The sequence below is a fragment of the Schistocerca nitens genome, chromosome 10 (genome assembly GCF_023898315.1).
Source record: "Schistocerca nitens isolate TAMUIC-IGC-003100 chromosome 10, iqSchNite1.1, whole genome shotgun sequence".
Lineage (NCBI taxonomy): Eukaryota > Metazoa > Arthropoda > Insecta > Orthoptera > Acrididae > Schistocerca > Schistocerca nitens.
The window spans coordinates 116,059,917-116,077,657 of NC_064623.1; the positions used below are offsets into that span (position 1 = coordinate 116,059,917).

General features: G+C 40.4%; 1 protein-coding gene across 7 annotated transcripts in view; it reads right to left on the reverse strand.

Annotated features, from left to right (window-relative positions):
• The window catches only part of LOC126210602 (gastrula zinc finger protein XlCGF7.1-like), a 127,054-nt gene that overhangs the window by 90,917 nt on the left and 18,396 nt on the right, over positions 1 to 17,741 (reverse strand). For all 7 annotated transcript variants that reach the window (XM_049939891.1, XM_049939887.1, XM_049939888.1 and 4 more), the window contains 2 exons: positions 5,084 to 5,152; positions 3,085 to 3,144 (listed from right to left, as the gene is read on the reverse strand). In XM_049939891.1, the coding sequence (XP_049795848.1) occupies positions 3,085 to 3,144; positions 5,084 to 5,152 (129 nt within the window). The remainder of the gene's footprint in view (positions 1 to 3,084; positions 3,145 to 5,083; positions 5,153 to 17,741) is intronic.

Consider the following 17,741-nt stretch of genomic DNA (forward strand, 5'->3'; position numbering starts at 1 on the left):
CTAAAAGACTTCAAATGTTCAAATATGTGTGAAATCTTATGGGACTTAACTGTTAAGGTTATTAGTCCCTAAGCTTACACACTACTTAACCTAAATTGTCCTAAGGACAAACACACACACCCATGCCCGAGGGAGGACTCAAACCTCTGCCGGGACCAGCCGCACAGTCCATGACTGTAGCGCCTTAGACTAAAAGACTTAAAATGGTGGCAAAAATAAGGCTGGTTGTTCAAAAAACCAGACTAATCACTATTATTTCAAGACTCAGTGTTATGTGTGTTTGCCTGCAAGTAGAAACATATGTTAATACATACCAAATGAATTTGGAAATGGAAAGTTCTGGCCGAATGTAAATAATTTAAGAGTGAAGATCCTAACTGCACTCTTCCTGCATCCACACCCTCTTCCCTACAGTCTCCCTTCCTTGCTCTGTCACCCCATCCACACGACTGTCACGCCGTATCACATGCATCGACATGTGCTGCTGTCGTGAATTCCTATCTTACACACCTGCTTCCTCCCTGTGAACCATCAGCCATCCTCCTCCAAGCCTCCCTCCCACTCCCTGTCTCTTTTTCTCCCCTCACCCTCTCCAGCCGGCATAATGCAACCATACACGCATGTGTGCGTGTTGGTGAGTAGCAATTATCCTTTTCATAATATCGTAACAATTATTTTAGAGTGAATTCAGATATGAAATTACAAATTTAAAATATAATGCTGGAATTTGTCAACTATTGTGTAACTTATTAGTTGTTGTTCTAAGTTCTTAAAAAGTTGTACTTAACATTAAGGTTTGAACAAACAAAAATACAACCAGAAGTTTATTACTCTTTGTAAATTAACTGATTTAATTATAATAAAGTTTACTAACAACTAAATACTGCTCTGTATTATTAAAAATTTCATAAATAGCCCACACTTAACTGATGTAAAATATTTAGTCAGGTAGCATTCAAGAACAGCATGACTGTTTGGACACTACACTGTACAGAAACATGGCACTGCTTTTTGTCGGAAGGAGTGGAAGAAGCTAACTAAGGTGTGTATCCATGTTTTGCCACTAAAAAAATAAATAAATAAAAACTGAAGCTATTAAAAATGTATGTCAGGTTGAATAACAACTATAATGTTGGACTTTTGTATCCTGCACTGCAGTTAAGTACAATATATATTACTACAGTTGTAACAATATCAATTTAATTTCTTTCAAGTGATGGTATATTTGGGTTGTGTTACCAAGAAAAATCCTGTAAAAGCTATATTTTATGTAAAAACAGAAACGGGTTACCTTGGGACATGAACATTTTCTGGACAATTCCACCTGCAAAAATTGTAAATAATTGTGTCCATTTATTCAAGGATGTGAAAAGAACAGTTCAATCAAGATGTCACTGACAGTTCATGTCCTGAGCCTCAGGTCACCACCAATGTCTCAACAATGTTAACTTTCCCTGCTTCATCTTGTTTATGGATGACATTGCTTTTACAGTGGAAGCAATATTTAATGTCCACAACCATCACCAGGACAGTATTTAGGCTGCTGACACATGTCTAGTCACCATCAATGCTCATTTGTTTTCATATCTGTTTGGACCGATATTTGAAGTTTATCTACTTTCTCTCTCCCTGTGTGTGTGTGTGTGTGTGTGTGTGTGTGTGTGTGTGTGTGTGTGTGCGCGCGTGTGCGTGTGCGTTTGTGTTTTTTTGCAGGGATGTTAATACCTGTTTGTGTCATCTTCTCTGTATAGCTCCCTTAATGTATTAAGCAGTGTGCCACTGCATAGTGTGGTGTATCTTATCTATTTTTCTTCTTCTAATGCCTTCTGCATGTGGAAGTTTTCTTCTACCGTGCACCTATAGTACAGCCTGTGGATGATAAAGAAAGACTTACCAAACTTAATTCTCAATATGTCATCATCAGTCATCATTTTGTAGAAGTTGCCAGGTTTCACAACTTGCTGAGGTTTCTTCACTATCTGCTGAATTATCAGTTTTACAGAAAAGGACAACGATTTTAAAGAGGCACTTTGTGCAAAAGTCAAAATTCTGGGGCCAAACTATGCTCTTGCACACAGTTTCTGTCTGCCAGGAAGTTTCAATAAAAATTTCTGCTTCAACTATTCAATCACCTAACAATGAATGAATATTGGTGATACAAAAATGAAACTGGATGACATAATTGCCTTTCTCAGTCTAATGTTAGAGGGGTATCTGTGTCTTGGGAACATCACACTCATTTTTTAAGCCACAAATTACAAAAATCAATTTGAATTGTGATCAAAGGTAAAAGGTGTATTTTGCAGTAGTGTAGGCCGATCTGTAACTTGCATTTGCAACTTAAGTAAGGGAGCATGCAGCAGTCAAGCATATGAACAGAAGATTCATCCTCACCCAAATTTACTGGTACTATGTGTGGATTTCATCCTATAACGTAATGAAGTCCAGTCATGTAATGTCATTCAAGTGCAAACAGGAAGGGAACAGAACACTGACAATTTTTATGCACTTTTTTATTTGTTGGAATGTAGATTGTTGTGAACACCATAATGAAGCACAGACCAAGGTATAGGTTAGTCAACCTCAATGCGTTTGGCAGTACGTGTAATGACGTTCCTCTCAACAGCGAGTAGTTCACCTTCCATAATGTTCGCACATGCATTGACAATGCGCTGACGCATGTTGTCAGGCGTTGTTGGTGGATCACGATAGCTAATATCCTTCAACTTTCCCCACAGAAAGAAATCCGGGGACGTCAGATCCAGTAAACGTGTGGGCCATGGTATGGTGCTTCGATAACCAATTCACCTGTCATGAAATATGCTATTGAATATCTTAGTAATATCTTAATGATAAGTGTTTTATAGTATTAATGAAAGTACTTTAGAGGAGTAGATTAACTTTCTTTACACCATACCATCCATACCTAACTGAGATAGACTGTGTTTTTGTGATTGTTTCCAGCAAGTTATGACATGACTCTTAGTATACATGTTTAAAATTCCAATTTTCTATAGAGAATAATTAAATTTCTATTCTACATTATGCAGGGCAATTATCCATCACAACATAATAACAACTCACCTCTTTAATGATGCTTAGTGGATCACGTATACTATCGTGGTCATCAGGCATGTCCCACTCCTGCAGACAATGAAAAGGAGTAAACAGATTTACTCTTGTGTGTATATAAATGCTTAAGTCATGTCGTGAACATCAATCCCAGGCAGTTTCTCTACATTGTGCGTAGCGTATGCATGCCTACAATGTAATTTTGTAAATGGAGGAAGAGGAAATCAGTGCTTTAACATCCCTTCAACAATGAGGTCTTTTAGGGATGAGCATAAGCTCTGACTATGGAACTATGGAGAAGGAAATTAGCTGTGCCCCTTCAAAGGAACCATCCTAGCATTTGCCTTAAGTAATTTGCCTTAGTGGCCTAAATCAGGATGGCCAGATGTGGGTTTGAACCATCATGCTATCGGATGCGATTCTGGTATGCCAACCACTGCGCTACCCTGCTAAGTAATTATGTAAACGATTCTATGGCAATGCCTCTTCATAGCTCAATAGACTGTCATCATTATCACCTACAGCTGTTTGGGCTTCACAGTTGAAAGATGTCAAAAGCACTCTCAGATGCCAGTGATTTCCGAAGTTGACTCGACTGCCTGAGTGTCTTAGCAGTAAATAAATGAATTAAAATATGATGCATGAAGTGACATTTTTTCACATATCTCAGTGTTTACGTGATATGTTTTGAACTATGCATTATTTAATGATATAATTTTATAGGTACATTCAGTAGCATATGTGGATTCTGTCTGCAAAATGTGCTCGGACTAGAGTTACTACAAGAGAAGTAATAAATTTAAACATCATGCACTATATGCCAGTTTTTCACACATCTCAGTGTTTATGATGTCATATCTCCTGAACTATGCGTGTATGACATACCATAACATTTTTCTAGAAGCATTTGGTGGCATTTAAAATAATACATTTAACTGGCATGCATGTCATGGCAATTTTTCATGCATCTTATTGTTTATGGTATCATGTGTTCTGAACTATAATGGGCAGATTGTTCTTACCCACACAGTTGTCACTGCTCGACAGTAAGGGATATGTGTAGCACATTGAGTTTCAAAGCTTGAGGAAAAAACAGTGACAATTCAGGTTTATCATTTCAAGACAAGATTGACACTTAGTGTTCAACAGTGGCAAGGCCAGGGGCATTTGGGATGTTATTAAAAAGGAATGATGAGTAGGTCGCCTTGTGATGAAGGAACAGGAACTGTGAACAGTCGGTGGAGGAAATGGCTGGTGTTTTTTATGTAGGAGGGTAGACTGGGGTAATAGGATGGAAGGTTTCGGTCTACAAAAGCAGAGATTCTCTCAATGACGGCACAGCAACTGGCCATAATGAGGTGTCCCTGGTGATTGGGTTTATGAACTTCATGAAGCATGTAGAAGGTAGGAATGTAGGGAGTGGTATAAGTGGTGAGAGAGGTAGACTCAGGGGAGGTGATCTGGGATGGACCTCATAATTTGAGAGGACACTGGAGATCCTGCTGGATTTCTAAAATAGGGTCACTGTAGCAGGGTTTGTAGTTGGACAAATCAGATAGCTGATGCAGTCCTTCCACAAGGTAATGTTTTCCGTTTTCCGTTTAAACGCACCCTTCAGAGGTAGGCCTTTTGGTAAAAACCTTATTGTTTAGCAGTCTTTTTGTTGTGCGTGCCTGAACACCTGCAGTTTAAGGTGAGTAGCAATCTAACCTTTTCATGTATTGTCTTTATTCCGTCCTGTGTGTTCCACTGTTTGATTTTGCACATAATCATGTGTGTTTGGTTACGATGAGCTTCTGGTGTGCAAAGTCTGCAGTGGAATGATATGTTGTAGAGAGATAGCAGTGAGAATGCTCAAAGTGTGCAGGTCAGCAAGCAACAGTAAAATGATGCAGCCATCACTTTGGGAGAGAGGGACAGAATCACCCAGCACTCGAGAAGACAATGTGTTTCTGTGCATAACCACATTAACTTTTGCAAGCTCTGAAGACAGCTCAATTTTAGTACTTACTGGAGTTTCTTCCTTAATAGGTATGTACTCGATCTCTTGCTTTGGGAATGGAAGTGGGTCAGCCTCAACCTGAATGAAAAGAAATGAGTTAAGTACAGGTGCAACACTGAGTTCAAGCAGTATTTATGAAACCAGTCTACAGAATATAAATGATTACATTGTGGCAACAGAAACTTATCCATTAGACTATCTGTACGCGCTTCCCACCCTGATTTTGACTTCCATTATTACCAGTTTTTCCACCTATGATTTCTGAACACTGCAACCAGAGGTTCTCAAATGGGGTATATGTGAACAGAACAACTGGAGGAATGGAGTCGGTGAAGCCCTGTGGCTTACCCTCTCCACCCAGTTTCCTCTTTACATAGAATTATCTTGCAGGTGACTTTTTTTAAAGATTACCCACATATATTGCCATATGACTGGAATGAAATGGGTACTCTTAGTACAATAACAAAAATGTGACTTCACCATTTCAGTTCAATAAGTTGAGTATAATAATTATTAGCCATCACCTGCCAGAACAAAAATAACTTTTAAGGAGATCTGCAGCAGTAATCTGACAATCAGACTTTAAAATTCCTTGTTGGATTAAGAAAACAGTTAATTTGTGTAGTAGTTGTACACATGTTACTCACACAGGTAGATGAAATAAAGAAAAAGATACATTATACTATGTTACATTATATTATATTGGATGGTTATGATATGCTCATATACAAGTTACATGTGTGAGAACTACTCACATATTTTTGAGTAACACAATCTGATTACCAAAGAAGATCAACTAAAACAAATATAAATAATTATATGCTCATCAAATTAGATACAGACACACTGTTGTTATATCTCACTGTGGAAATACAAATATTTTGCTCTGGGTGACAGCAGTAGGTAAAGGAACTACAGTGAAACCCGGCTTTTACACTTTTGAAGGGACTTCAAAGAAATGGTGTAAAATGCAGGAAAATGTGAAATTTGGGAAATAACGTTTTATGCTGTCAAAGTTATGTATAGGATACCCCCTTGCACATTATGTTTCATACAAGTACATAACAGGCATCAAAAGACTTGTCAGGGACTTGTTTATTATCTAATGAAGGTTTATTATCTAATAAAAACTGCTGATGTAATTGGAACTGATAAATGACTGGGACGTAGGAATGTTTGACTCAATTTAATATGTCATAATCGATGTGTCTGAAATCCAGCAACTGTCATTCGTTATTTAAATAATGAAATACTGCACTAGTTACAATTTTTTCATGCTTAGCACAATGTGTTTTGAGAAATTTTTCTCATTATCAAGTGAAAATATGTACATAAGTATTTTGTGCAGTGTTTGAATGTCTGCGTCTCTTACACTGTAGTCGTCTTTTTGAGCTTATCAGGTACTGTGCCTCATCAGTTACGTAGAAAACCATGCACACAGGCAAACTATCACTCACATTGTCTGTCTGTGTATTATCACAAAAAATACATACGTAAATACTGCATTTGACAAGAGAACAAATTCTCGAAACGCATTTTGCTCAGCATGAATGAAATATGTAACCTGTGCTGTGTTTAACTAAAAACATTTGAGCATTGCAAAGTGAATGACTGTGTCAACTGGCGCTCCAAGAGGCCATACGCCAAAACACACTAAATATGGTAGGACAAAGGTGTCACAATGATCACAACAATCATAAAACTGTGTTTGTGCAGAAGAGACAGTTTGGAAATGATTGTGATTGGTCACGATATCTTCATTCGAATGAACCTAGTTTCTCACATCAGCCACCACGCCAAGTAGAGCTTGGCAGCAGTGGGAGATACGGCACGAATTGTTCCATCTTCTACATGTATACCACTTCCAATCCGCTTAGTCGAGTGTTGTGGTGTCAAGAAACTTAACCACATAACATTTGTAAACACTACCGGATGGTCAACATCATGCCAGTGTCATTTTTCTCCACAAACATTTTTTTGTAATGCGTAAATTACAGGAAAATGAAAAATATGTTGATCCAAAATTGGTTGCAAATTAACATTTGTGGGTATAGGAAATCTGATGGGACTGATAAAAAATGTTGTAAACGGCGGGGAAACGTTGATTCTGGGAATGTAAAAGCAGGGTTACACTGTACTGCTCAAGTGTAAAGGAATGGTTAACCATCTATTGGATAAATCTGTATTTAGCACAACAGTTTATGGTGGGAGCGACTGTTTGTGGTACACAGTAACTGTAAAGAAATTTCTCAAGAAAAAGACACTACTGCGTAACAGGTCTAAATGACAGATAGTACGCAGGTACAGAGATGGTGTACAAAATATGTTTCGCTGCCAAGAAGGCAACGTGTGAAGCCATCAGTGACTACTACAGCAGAATATTATTATAAGATCTCTCACAAAACCCAAAGAAATGCACGTCATATGTAAAGGCTGTTAGTGGTACTAAGACCTCATTGACAAGATGAGAACTAAAGTTGAGGGTAGCACAGCAAAAGAAAAAATTGTCAACTCTGTTTTAAAATGTTCCTTTACAAAGCAACATCCAGATGTGTTGTATCAATTAGAAATGCAAACAAATAAAGATACACCGCAGAATAGGACAAACAGGTTGAGACCAAGGAATAAATAGTTGGAGATAAAAGAGATACACTGATAATTGTAGAAAATGTTCTTTTTATTGATTCATTTAGTGTACTAAGGGTCTTGTTTTTTATTCTCACTTTTTTCCTTAAGGATGAAGTGAATACATGTAAATTATTTCCTTTGGGTGATGGTGAGAATGACACTTAGATGGAGTTTAGCAATCTTCAGAGCACAAGAAATTGTCAACCTGCCTTTGTCGAATAGGGTATTGCTATTGCAGCAGCCAGATGTACTCCTCACAAATCACATACAGTCATTTCGACTGACCTTCAACATCTGAGAGGTGAGGAACGGAGATAGAAGGTTGCAAGATACATTCTTAGAAGTGCTAAAGGAAGCAAAATGGGGCAATATGACAGGGGATATACAGAGTGAATATTATGAACTTAATTTTTCCTATGATAATATAAGACAGCAGTTGCAGAAAGTAACAGGTACAATCCCATATTCTCTAGGGCAAAGAAAGAGAGAATGGCAGAATGTGAGTGGTGAACTACTAAAAGCAATGTCTGGCACAATACATAATGATGATACTTCAAATTTGAATAGTGAAACAGGTCACATGCAAGAAGTAGCAAGACACAGAGAAAGAACATCTGACTGGCATATGATGCAAATAACAGGTATGGATCAAGGATTTTTAAATATGGCTAAAATGTTGCATAAAATAACAACTGAATTACAGCAATATGCTAATGACACCATGATTACCGTACATAAGGGTTTAGGTATAATACAGACTCACCTGAAGACATTAGAATACAAAGTAGTGATAGCTAGGCTAATGAGAGGATTAGAAAGCAGCTTAAGTGATGCTACAATAGAACTGGAAAGAATTTAAGAAGCTGTCAACCATGCTACACACAGATATTTAAACACGATGCTGTTAACACCAAAAACATGTTTGAAACGTTTACTGCAAGCGGAAAAGGAACTTCCTGTAGGTCTATAGCTTGTTGTTACCATAAACAAGAGCAGTACAGCATTTTACTATTGTGTTTTCAATGTTAAAGGTTGTTCTGATAAAGAATATTCATATGTTAATGTGCAGTTCTCACTAACTAGGTGTAAATCACAATCTGAATGTTACACTTGGCATGCGTATCCATCTGGATGGAGTCGTATTGACAGATGGATTAAATTCTTGGTTTAATAAAGTATAACTTTTATCTAAATGACAGGAAATGCACCTAGTTCTATCTGTACAAGATTTTGGTAACTCTATTAATGAAATTATCACCATCTGTCCTGCATGAGTACCGTATTTAATCGAATCTAAGCCACACTTTTTTTCCGGTTTTTGTAATCCAAAAAACAGCCTGCGGCTTAGAATCGAGTGCAAAGCAAGCGGAAGTCGCTACACAGGCATGCTTTGTAGGCACGAAGATAAATACTGGCACCAAAACCTCTGCGTCCAAAAAAAAAAAAGGTGGAAGACAAGCTTTTTTTCTCTGCGCCAAGTTTCAACCACTGCATTTTCATAATTATCCAACGAAGTAAATACAAATTCCGTATTGTTCATCTTCGAATGTAGCAGCATTTCAATGTACTACGAAAACCCGACTGGCAAGAATGTTTAGGATGTTTGTCAATATGGCCAACTCTACATTCTAAATTTTTTCCTATCTGTGAGAAGAGATGGTTGCTAATAGGAACTTTTATAAATTGTGAATCACATGCAGTATTCTCGTCACCATAAGAATAATACGAATATAAACATTTTGCCATGTATTGTTTCGTGTTTGCTGCTATCTCATTTAAATCCTGTCTGCGTAATAAACCACAAAACTAGAGTGAGACAACAGCAGACGCAGAAGAATATACATATCATGTCATGTTTATATTCGTATTATTCTTATGCTAAACAGTGATACAGTCAGAAATGAAGCGAGGCAATTGACTAGATTTTTAAATCTAAGATGACTCTAATTTCTGTGCAGAATGTAATGTACTAAAGAGGCGCCTTCAAAGATTTTCAAACGGAGAAAAATTTTCGCTAAACTCTCGTTCAGAACATCTTCTATCATACGCAGTCTATTATTTGGTTCTTGTTGATCATTATCAAAGAAAGCAGCAGTGTAAGTAACAACAAGTAGCAGTCTCTTGCCATTGTTTCACTAATGAGACGATTCCTCTCTCTTTTTTTTTTAATTGTAAGCGGCAGTAGCGAGCACAAAAGCAAGCCATACCGCGATCGGCGACAGGCCGTAAACACGCAGTATCAGAGTACGACAAACAATGCATGACAGTACAGTAATGCATTTTCAGCGTAGAGTGACGTAAACACCTATAACAAAGAAAACTGCGCTTATCAGATCAAAGAAAAATAAGCAATCAATTCAAAGCAGACGCAGCATGTGAAAAAGGAAGGGTACCCGTATAAATACGGACGGAGCGCCTGACGCATAGCAATGGCTACGTGGTAAAGCTTAACTGCTAAGCTTACGACTCGAACCAAACTACTGTAGCTGTATCGTCATTCATTCGACCTAAATTGTCTCATATTACAGTGGACCAACTTTGTTTCGATTTGGAGACGCGGCCTAAAACTTTTCTCTCCCCTTGAATTTCGAGTCTCAAATTTCAGGTGCGGCTTAGATTCGGGAAATTTTTTTTCCTTGATTTCGAGTCTCATTTTTCAGGTGCGGCTTAGATTCGAGTGCGGCTTAGACTCGAGTAAATACGGTAGTTCAAACTGATAACTAGTCATGTGAAGGACAACTATTTTTGAGGAATATGAATGCACCAGAATGTAAGAAGGTAGTTATGATGCCACAAACACACTTTCAGTGAGTTGGAAATCATTGGGTTTATTCTGTGTACAAGCCACAAATGGTAATAGTAAATTATTACAAAAACAAGACTTTCAGAAGAATGACAAGATTGTAATTGCAGTTTAGTAGTATATTAATCAATGGAACAGAATGTGCTAAAGTGGGAGTAGAGTTTCATCTATCAGCAACCATTACGGCTACTACGTGTACAATCAACATTGTTTTGGCCAGAAAATCCTTTACATCCTTCAGTCTTTCCCTCTCCTTTCCTCTTTCCTGATGAGGCAACAGTTTGTTGTGAAAGCTTGAATTTTGTGTGTGTGTTTGTGTTTGTTTGTGTGTCTATCGACCTGCCAGCGCTTTCGCTCGGTAAGTCACATCATCTTTGTTTTTAGATACATTTTTCCCTTGTGGAATGTTTCCCTCTATTATATTGCTTTCAGGATTTTACCTATTCAAAACATTTCCTTTCTAAATTGTACACTAAATGCTATGATACTACAGGTAGAAAATGGCAAATTGCTGTCGATGAAATAAGATATGTTCACAAATATCATTGTGAACAAAAGCAGAACAGGATTACCATTAATGTAACAGCTACAATATAATCACAGTACTAGAAGCCATTATTGCAGTTTATCTTTTCATAAGACATAAAATAACAGAAGCAGAGTTAAAAACTACACACGAGATCCTCTGGAATCGGTTGTACCAGAAAGATGATGATGACTGTGAATGTAGAGGGAGAGTAAACAACTACTACTACTACTACTACTACTACTATTACTACACACACACACACACACACACCGGTTGTACCAGAAAGATGATGATGACTGTGAATGTAGAGGGAGAGTAAACAACTACTACTACTACTACTACTACTACTATTACTACACACACACACACACACACACACACACACACACACTGGAAGCGGAATAGTATTACAGTTTAGAGTAAAATGCACTCTTGCTCAGGAAATACAATAGTTTGGTAGTGGCCATCTTGCCATCCACAAGCATCCATGGTAGCGAGGTAGGCAAGCTAATAGCATGCTGCAGATGGGCCAGCAGGGTGCACTCAACAAGAGCATGCACTATCGTCAGCAGACTACCGCAGCTGCAGTGATGACCATCCTCCTAATGCAGAATGAACTCATGGGTGAGTCTCATGTGGTCAATGCGTAGTCGGCACAACGCAACGAAATCCTTCTGAGAGGTCTAAAAAGATGTATGCCACACCTTGTTGGACCTTTTAATCACTCTCAACTTGTTTTGGGTCATAGTAGCCCGCCATTCAAATTCCCAGAACCTCAAAATGTTGTGTCAAACTTCAGATAGATGGTCGGCAAGTTCATTTCTTGAAATGCCTATGTGTCTCGATGTCCAGATAAAGGTCACCGTCTTTCCAGAGTTGTACAGGTCCACCAGTAGGTCCTGGATGTTGGCAACCAAAAGATTTTTGGGATAGCACAGGGTTATGCCTTTTAAGCAACTCATAATGTTTGTCAAGGCCTGGCATCTGCTGTACCACAACGCCTGAGATATGGCAACCAATTCTGAACTGTATACACTGCAGGCACACAGCAGAGTCTGCTTCTCATGTCCACTTGCATGTGCAAAAGTGTAACTGACACTGTCACTGACTTTTGATCCACCAAATTAGAATAATTGTGGAGGATCAAAAGAAACAGGTGTCGCAGAAGAGTTGGATCAAAGAGGTCCCACCGTACCACAGGACAGGGTACAGACCACAAGGGGTGGGAGTGCTGAGAGGGAGCCCTGGGAACATAGACTAACAGTGGTTGTTGGAGGTCCTCCAGTAGAATATCAAGTCAGATCCCAGCTGGTCTACCCAATTTTGGGCAATACGCAAACAGCCTTAACTGCTGGTTGTGGAACAGAGTTGAGTGACATGGGTGACTAGGCATCTGACTGACTGTAACTGTGTAACTTGCCAGAATATGCTGGCATCTAACCCACAGTGGTGGGACACTTGCTCCCGCCAGGAGGCTGTCAACAGGGCTTGTACGGAAGGCTCCCATTGCCAACTGCATGCCAGTTTGGTGAACAGGATCCAGCAAGCTCAGTATGGATGGTGCGGCCAACCCATAGGCAACACACAAATAGTCCAAGCAGGATAAAATCAGCACTTTGTAAAATGTCTGGAGAACTGTGCGGTCTGCGCCCCATGAGGAGTGACTGAGAAAGCAGAGAGCATATAGCTTCTTCATGTAAGTCACCTTGAGCCGCAGATGTGCAGAAGCCATGTTAGCTTCTTGTAAATAAAACACCCAAGAATTGAAATTTCAGGGCCCAGTCATGGACTCTCCAGACAGCCCCTTGAAGTTGGTGCTCAGCAGTGCACAGTGATGCAGAGAGGTAGTACAGGCAAAGATCACCCACATACAGTTACAGAGACTATGGGGCCCACTGCATTTGCGATACCACTCAGGGTAATAGCAAACAGCATTACACTCAGACCTGATCCCTGAGGGACTCCAGTTTCCTGAACATATTGGTTGCTGACAGTTGAACCTATCTGGACCCAAAAAAGTTGGAGAGATAGGAAGTTCTGGATAAAAATAGGTAAATTTCCCCAGAAACCCCAGTGTAGATAGGATGTGATGTCGTCAGATGATATCGTATGGCTTCTGTAGGTCAAAGAACACAGCAATCAGATGTTGGCAGTGTGTGAAATCATTGTATACTGAAGATTCCAAATGCACCAGGTGATCTGTGGTTGACTGGGAAGCTCAAAAGCCACTTTGGAATCGTGATATATGCCATGCAGCCTCAAGGCACCAACAAAGACACCAGTTGACCATTCATTCGAATAGCTTACACAGTTCATTTGTCTGAGAGACTGTCCAGTAGCTAGTTAAAGTATGTGGGTCCTTCCCCAGGTACAGGACAGGAAAAATACCTTCCCACCACTGAAAGGGAAATTCCCCCTAACACCAACCGCAATTAAAAAGCTGGAGGGTATGTTTCATGCTGTCAGCATGAAGATGTCTGAACATTTGGTTGTGGATTTTGTCAGGTCCAGCAACCGTATGTTGACACACTGCCAAACTGCTGCAAAGCTCCCATTCACTAAACAAGATGTTGTATGACAGAGAACTGTGTGCATGGAAGGATTCCAAACAGCTCTCAATGAGGTGTTTACATTCCAAGAAATGAGGATGGTAATTATTACAACACTTCAGCAACGTGTGCCACAAAACGTTAGGCAAGTACCGCAGAAACAGTGAAGATGTTACCATTGGCAAAGATGCCAGGAAATGGTGCGTGTAATGGATGGCCGCAAATGTGGCAGAGTTTAGTACATACTTGGGACAATGGGGTGAGTGATCAAATAGGTAAGACATATTGCTACCAACATTCCTGCTTCCTTTTCTTTATGAAAAACTGAACTCTCCCCCTGTGTCTCTTGAATGCTATTAAATTATACATAGAGGGATGGTGCTTGTGCCATTGAAACACCCAGCTGCATTTCCTGATTGCTGTGGCTATATCTTCAGATCACCATGGCACCGGGGATCATCAGGATGCGCCAGAGCAGTAGGTTAATAATGTCAACAGTATCCTGTACCAATGTTTTGATACCTGTCACACGACTGGCTGCAAAAGTGGCTATAAAGGAGAAAGCTTGCCAATCATCTTTCCAAAGTGACCAAGATGAAGCATGTTGCAGATGTCTGTGAGTGGAGTAGGAGAGAACAACAGAAAAATGGTCGCTGTCACAAAGACCGCCAAGGACGAGCCACTGAAGCGGGGGTAAAATACTCGGCTGTAAACTGTGAGATCAATAGCTGAAAACATTCTGTGGGCCACAGTGAATTGCAGTTCCAGTGTTGAGTAGGCAGACATCCAACTCTGAAAGGAGGTGTTCCAGTACTCAGCCTCTGTGAGACATATTGTTGCCACCCCAAAGAGGATTATGGACATTCAAGTCTCCCAATAGGAGGAGGGGGGCAGGGATCTGTATCACTAACTCAAACAGCTCATGATAATGGAAAAGTCCTTGTGGAGGTAGATAAAAATTTCATATTGTCATCCTAATTGACAGGTAGACACAACACCCACGGCTTCTAGTGCAGTGGTAAGAGCACCTGCTAATTGAAAGTATCAGAGTGTATGAAGGTACAGACCACACCGGATGCTCTCTTGACATTAGAACAATTGGTACAGTGGGATTTGTAGGTTTTCAGACCAGGGAGGTGTGTTGCTATAAACCATGTTTCCTGAAGTGCTATGCCAATTGTGCAACAAGTACGAAATAAATGATGGAGTTCGTTCAATTGGCAATAGTAGCCATTACAGTTCCATTGAAGGAGCATTGGAGTCAGGTCTGAGAAAGTGTCAAATGGAAAGGATGAGTGTGATAACTTCGCTACCAGATCATGGTCCACCTGATTGCGTGATCCGTTGTCCGTGTGCATAGGCTCGACCGCTGCTGGGATGTGGCGGAACATCCAAAGCCTCAAAAAATATATCTTTCGACTTATCCTTCTTGTCCCTGTGAGACTTTGATTTCTGTGGAGATTATGCCATTTTATCTTCTACGAGTGGAGAGGACTGTACTTTGCCCCTCAGCCTGTGGCTACTGGTCCTTGTCTGGAGAGTGGGGCACCTCGACATGTGTCCTCATCCCTGACAACACTAGAGAATGACTAGACATCTCTGGCTTCACCAATAGTGTTGGAACCACTGGCACGATAGGTGTAGGGAATGAGGGAGCTGATGTTTCCTCCCCCAACTGTAGGGTAGGCCCTGGACACCATCACGGCCAGGAGCAGCCAAGTGAGACCTTGTCATCGTGCGAGGTATGGATATGACATGACAGTCACAAAATTTGATACCATATCCATTGGATGAAGTCTTTCAAAGTTTTTGTTTGCATCTTTGCAAGACAGGTGGTCAAGTCTTACGTTCTTGAATTTTATTCTCTTTCTTGAACACTAAGCTATGCAGTGAATGAGGAGGGTTCACTTCTGGACTCGACACACTGAGGGGATCATTCACAAGGGCTGCCCTCATGGGATGCCCGTCCACATGCCCTATAGATAGCCTCATTAGAACAGCGGAAGGACATGTGTCTGAACCTTTGGCATTTAAAACTTCTCATCGGAGGATGAAAGTAAGGCCTGGCATCATACCTATAAACCATGACCTTAACCTTCTCAGTTAAAATGTTGCCATCAAAAGCTAGGATAAAATCTCGAGTGTCAATTCTATTATGCAGTGAACAAAATGGACTCCACCCCGTGCCAAATTAATATGCAGCTCTTCATCCGTTTGCAGCATTGTGCCCCGATGGAAGATAACACCTTGAATTCCACTTAGCTTATTACGACTTGGTTGGTGTGTGATGTTTTGATCAGCAAAGACTGATTTCTCACCTTCTCTAATGCCACAACCTCCCCAAACTGATCTGCAACATTTTCAATGAAAAACATTGGCTTTGTTGTAGCAAAACAGCCGCCTTTAGTGCACGAACAAACCAAGAACTCAGCAAACAGTCCACTTACCTTTCTCCTTGGCTAGGTCTCCTCTTGAGGCATGGTCAATGACAGAAATGCCATAGGATTCTAAATCTCGGCATTAAAAATTACTGTTCCTGACTGAGGTGAGGACTGTGTTGGCATGGCCACCATTAAGTTTGATCCGTTTCATTGTGGATCATCTGCCCCAATGCCACTCACTCCAAATGGAGGCTCTCCCCGTGGGTTCCACCCCGCAAAGGCAAAGGCCACTGTAGCCATTGCCTCATGTCCCAGTACCCCAAAGTAGACAGGCACCGAATGCTTGGCTGACGAGGGCGGGTTGCAGCTCAGGCATCAGCAGTGTGATCCCTACATTGTTGGGTGGCTACCACCAAGAGGGTACATGACACTCCCACCAAGATGGACTAGCTACTGCGCTGATTTCAGGTGCAGAGGCAGATCAGTTTGATTGGTAGGTGCAAAAGATAACAGCGCACAATGGAGAGTTAATGCACCACAGTAAAGCGCCCTTCCTCAAACAACCTGTGCTTTGGTAAAATTTGGAAAGTAGAGGTCAAACCCAAAAAAGGGCATTAAAATTTCAAAAGCCAGAACAGGTGAGGGACAAAGCATTTAAAAAAAGCAAAAACCTTCAAAAGTCCGAAGACCATTCACAAGACCAAGGGAAAAAACTTGACCCAATAAAAAAGACTCCCACTAGCTGCCTCTTATGGCAGGCAATGAAGGGCCACATGTCTACAAGCTAAGCTGCAACCACTGTGCTGCATTTTATGTGGGCATGACAGCCAACAAGCTGTCTGTCCACATTAATTGCCACCAACTAACTGAAACCAGGTTACAGCTGGAAAACCCAGTAGCTTAGCATGCTGCCCAACACAACCTTCCTCACTTCAGTGACTGCACCACAGCCTGTGCCACCTGAATCCTTCCCGCCAACACCAGCTTTTCTAAATTGTGCAGGTGGGAACTCACCTTGCAATATATCCCAAGTTCCCACAGCCTCCACTGCTACAATCTTCATTAATCAGCATCCTTCACCAACCTGTCCCCCTCCCCACTCCCACACTCCAGCACAACACAGCCTTCTGTTCCACCCTTGTACCCATAGATGTACCAGAAAGAAAAACAGAAACTGTAACATAGGTTAAGCTGCAAAGGAATTCTGTGAGTAGACTAAAATTTTTATATTGAAGATTAATATTTTTCTTTGTTTTTCCTAAAATTCAGGATGAATTTTTGGAGGACAGGGGTATGTTGCATATCAACCTTGTACAAGGCAGCAAATGGTTAACACTGTCAAAGTCCCAGAGTGAAGCTGTCTCATTTACATTACAGCAGGGTCAACATGAGGCAGGCACGAAGAACATTTCACCACCGCGAGTGGGTAAGGGGAAAACACAACATTGGCATTTCTGGTGAACCAGACAGCAAACCTTTGCAGAAATGTAGTGGGGCAGAGCAGTTAGACATTATCATGTCACTTTAATTACATTATGAAAGAACTGCTGTTGCTAATGCAACACTGTGTACCAAGAGCTTTTATGAACTATACTTTTACTATAACAAACTAGTTAAGTAAGCACAGCAGAGTGAGAATCACTGATACCTTTGTAATAGTAAGACCTATGTGATCATGACAAGTGGTGTTGGGTAAACATTAGCCACCACTATCTTAACAATCGATTCCCTGCTTACAATAAAGTGACATCTGGCACAAGTCTTTTGTATATTTCTC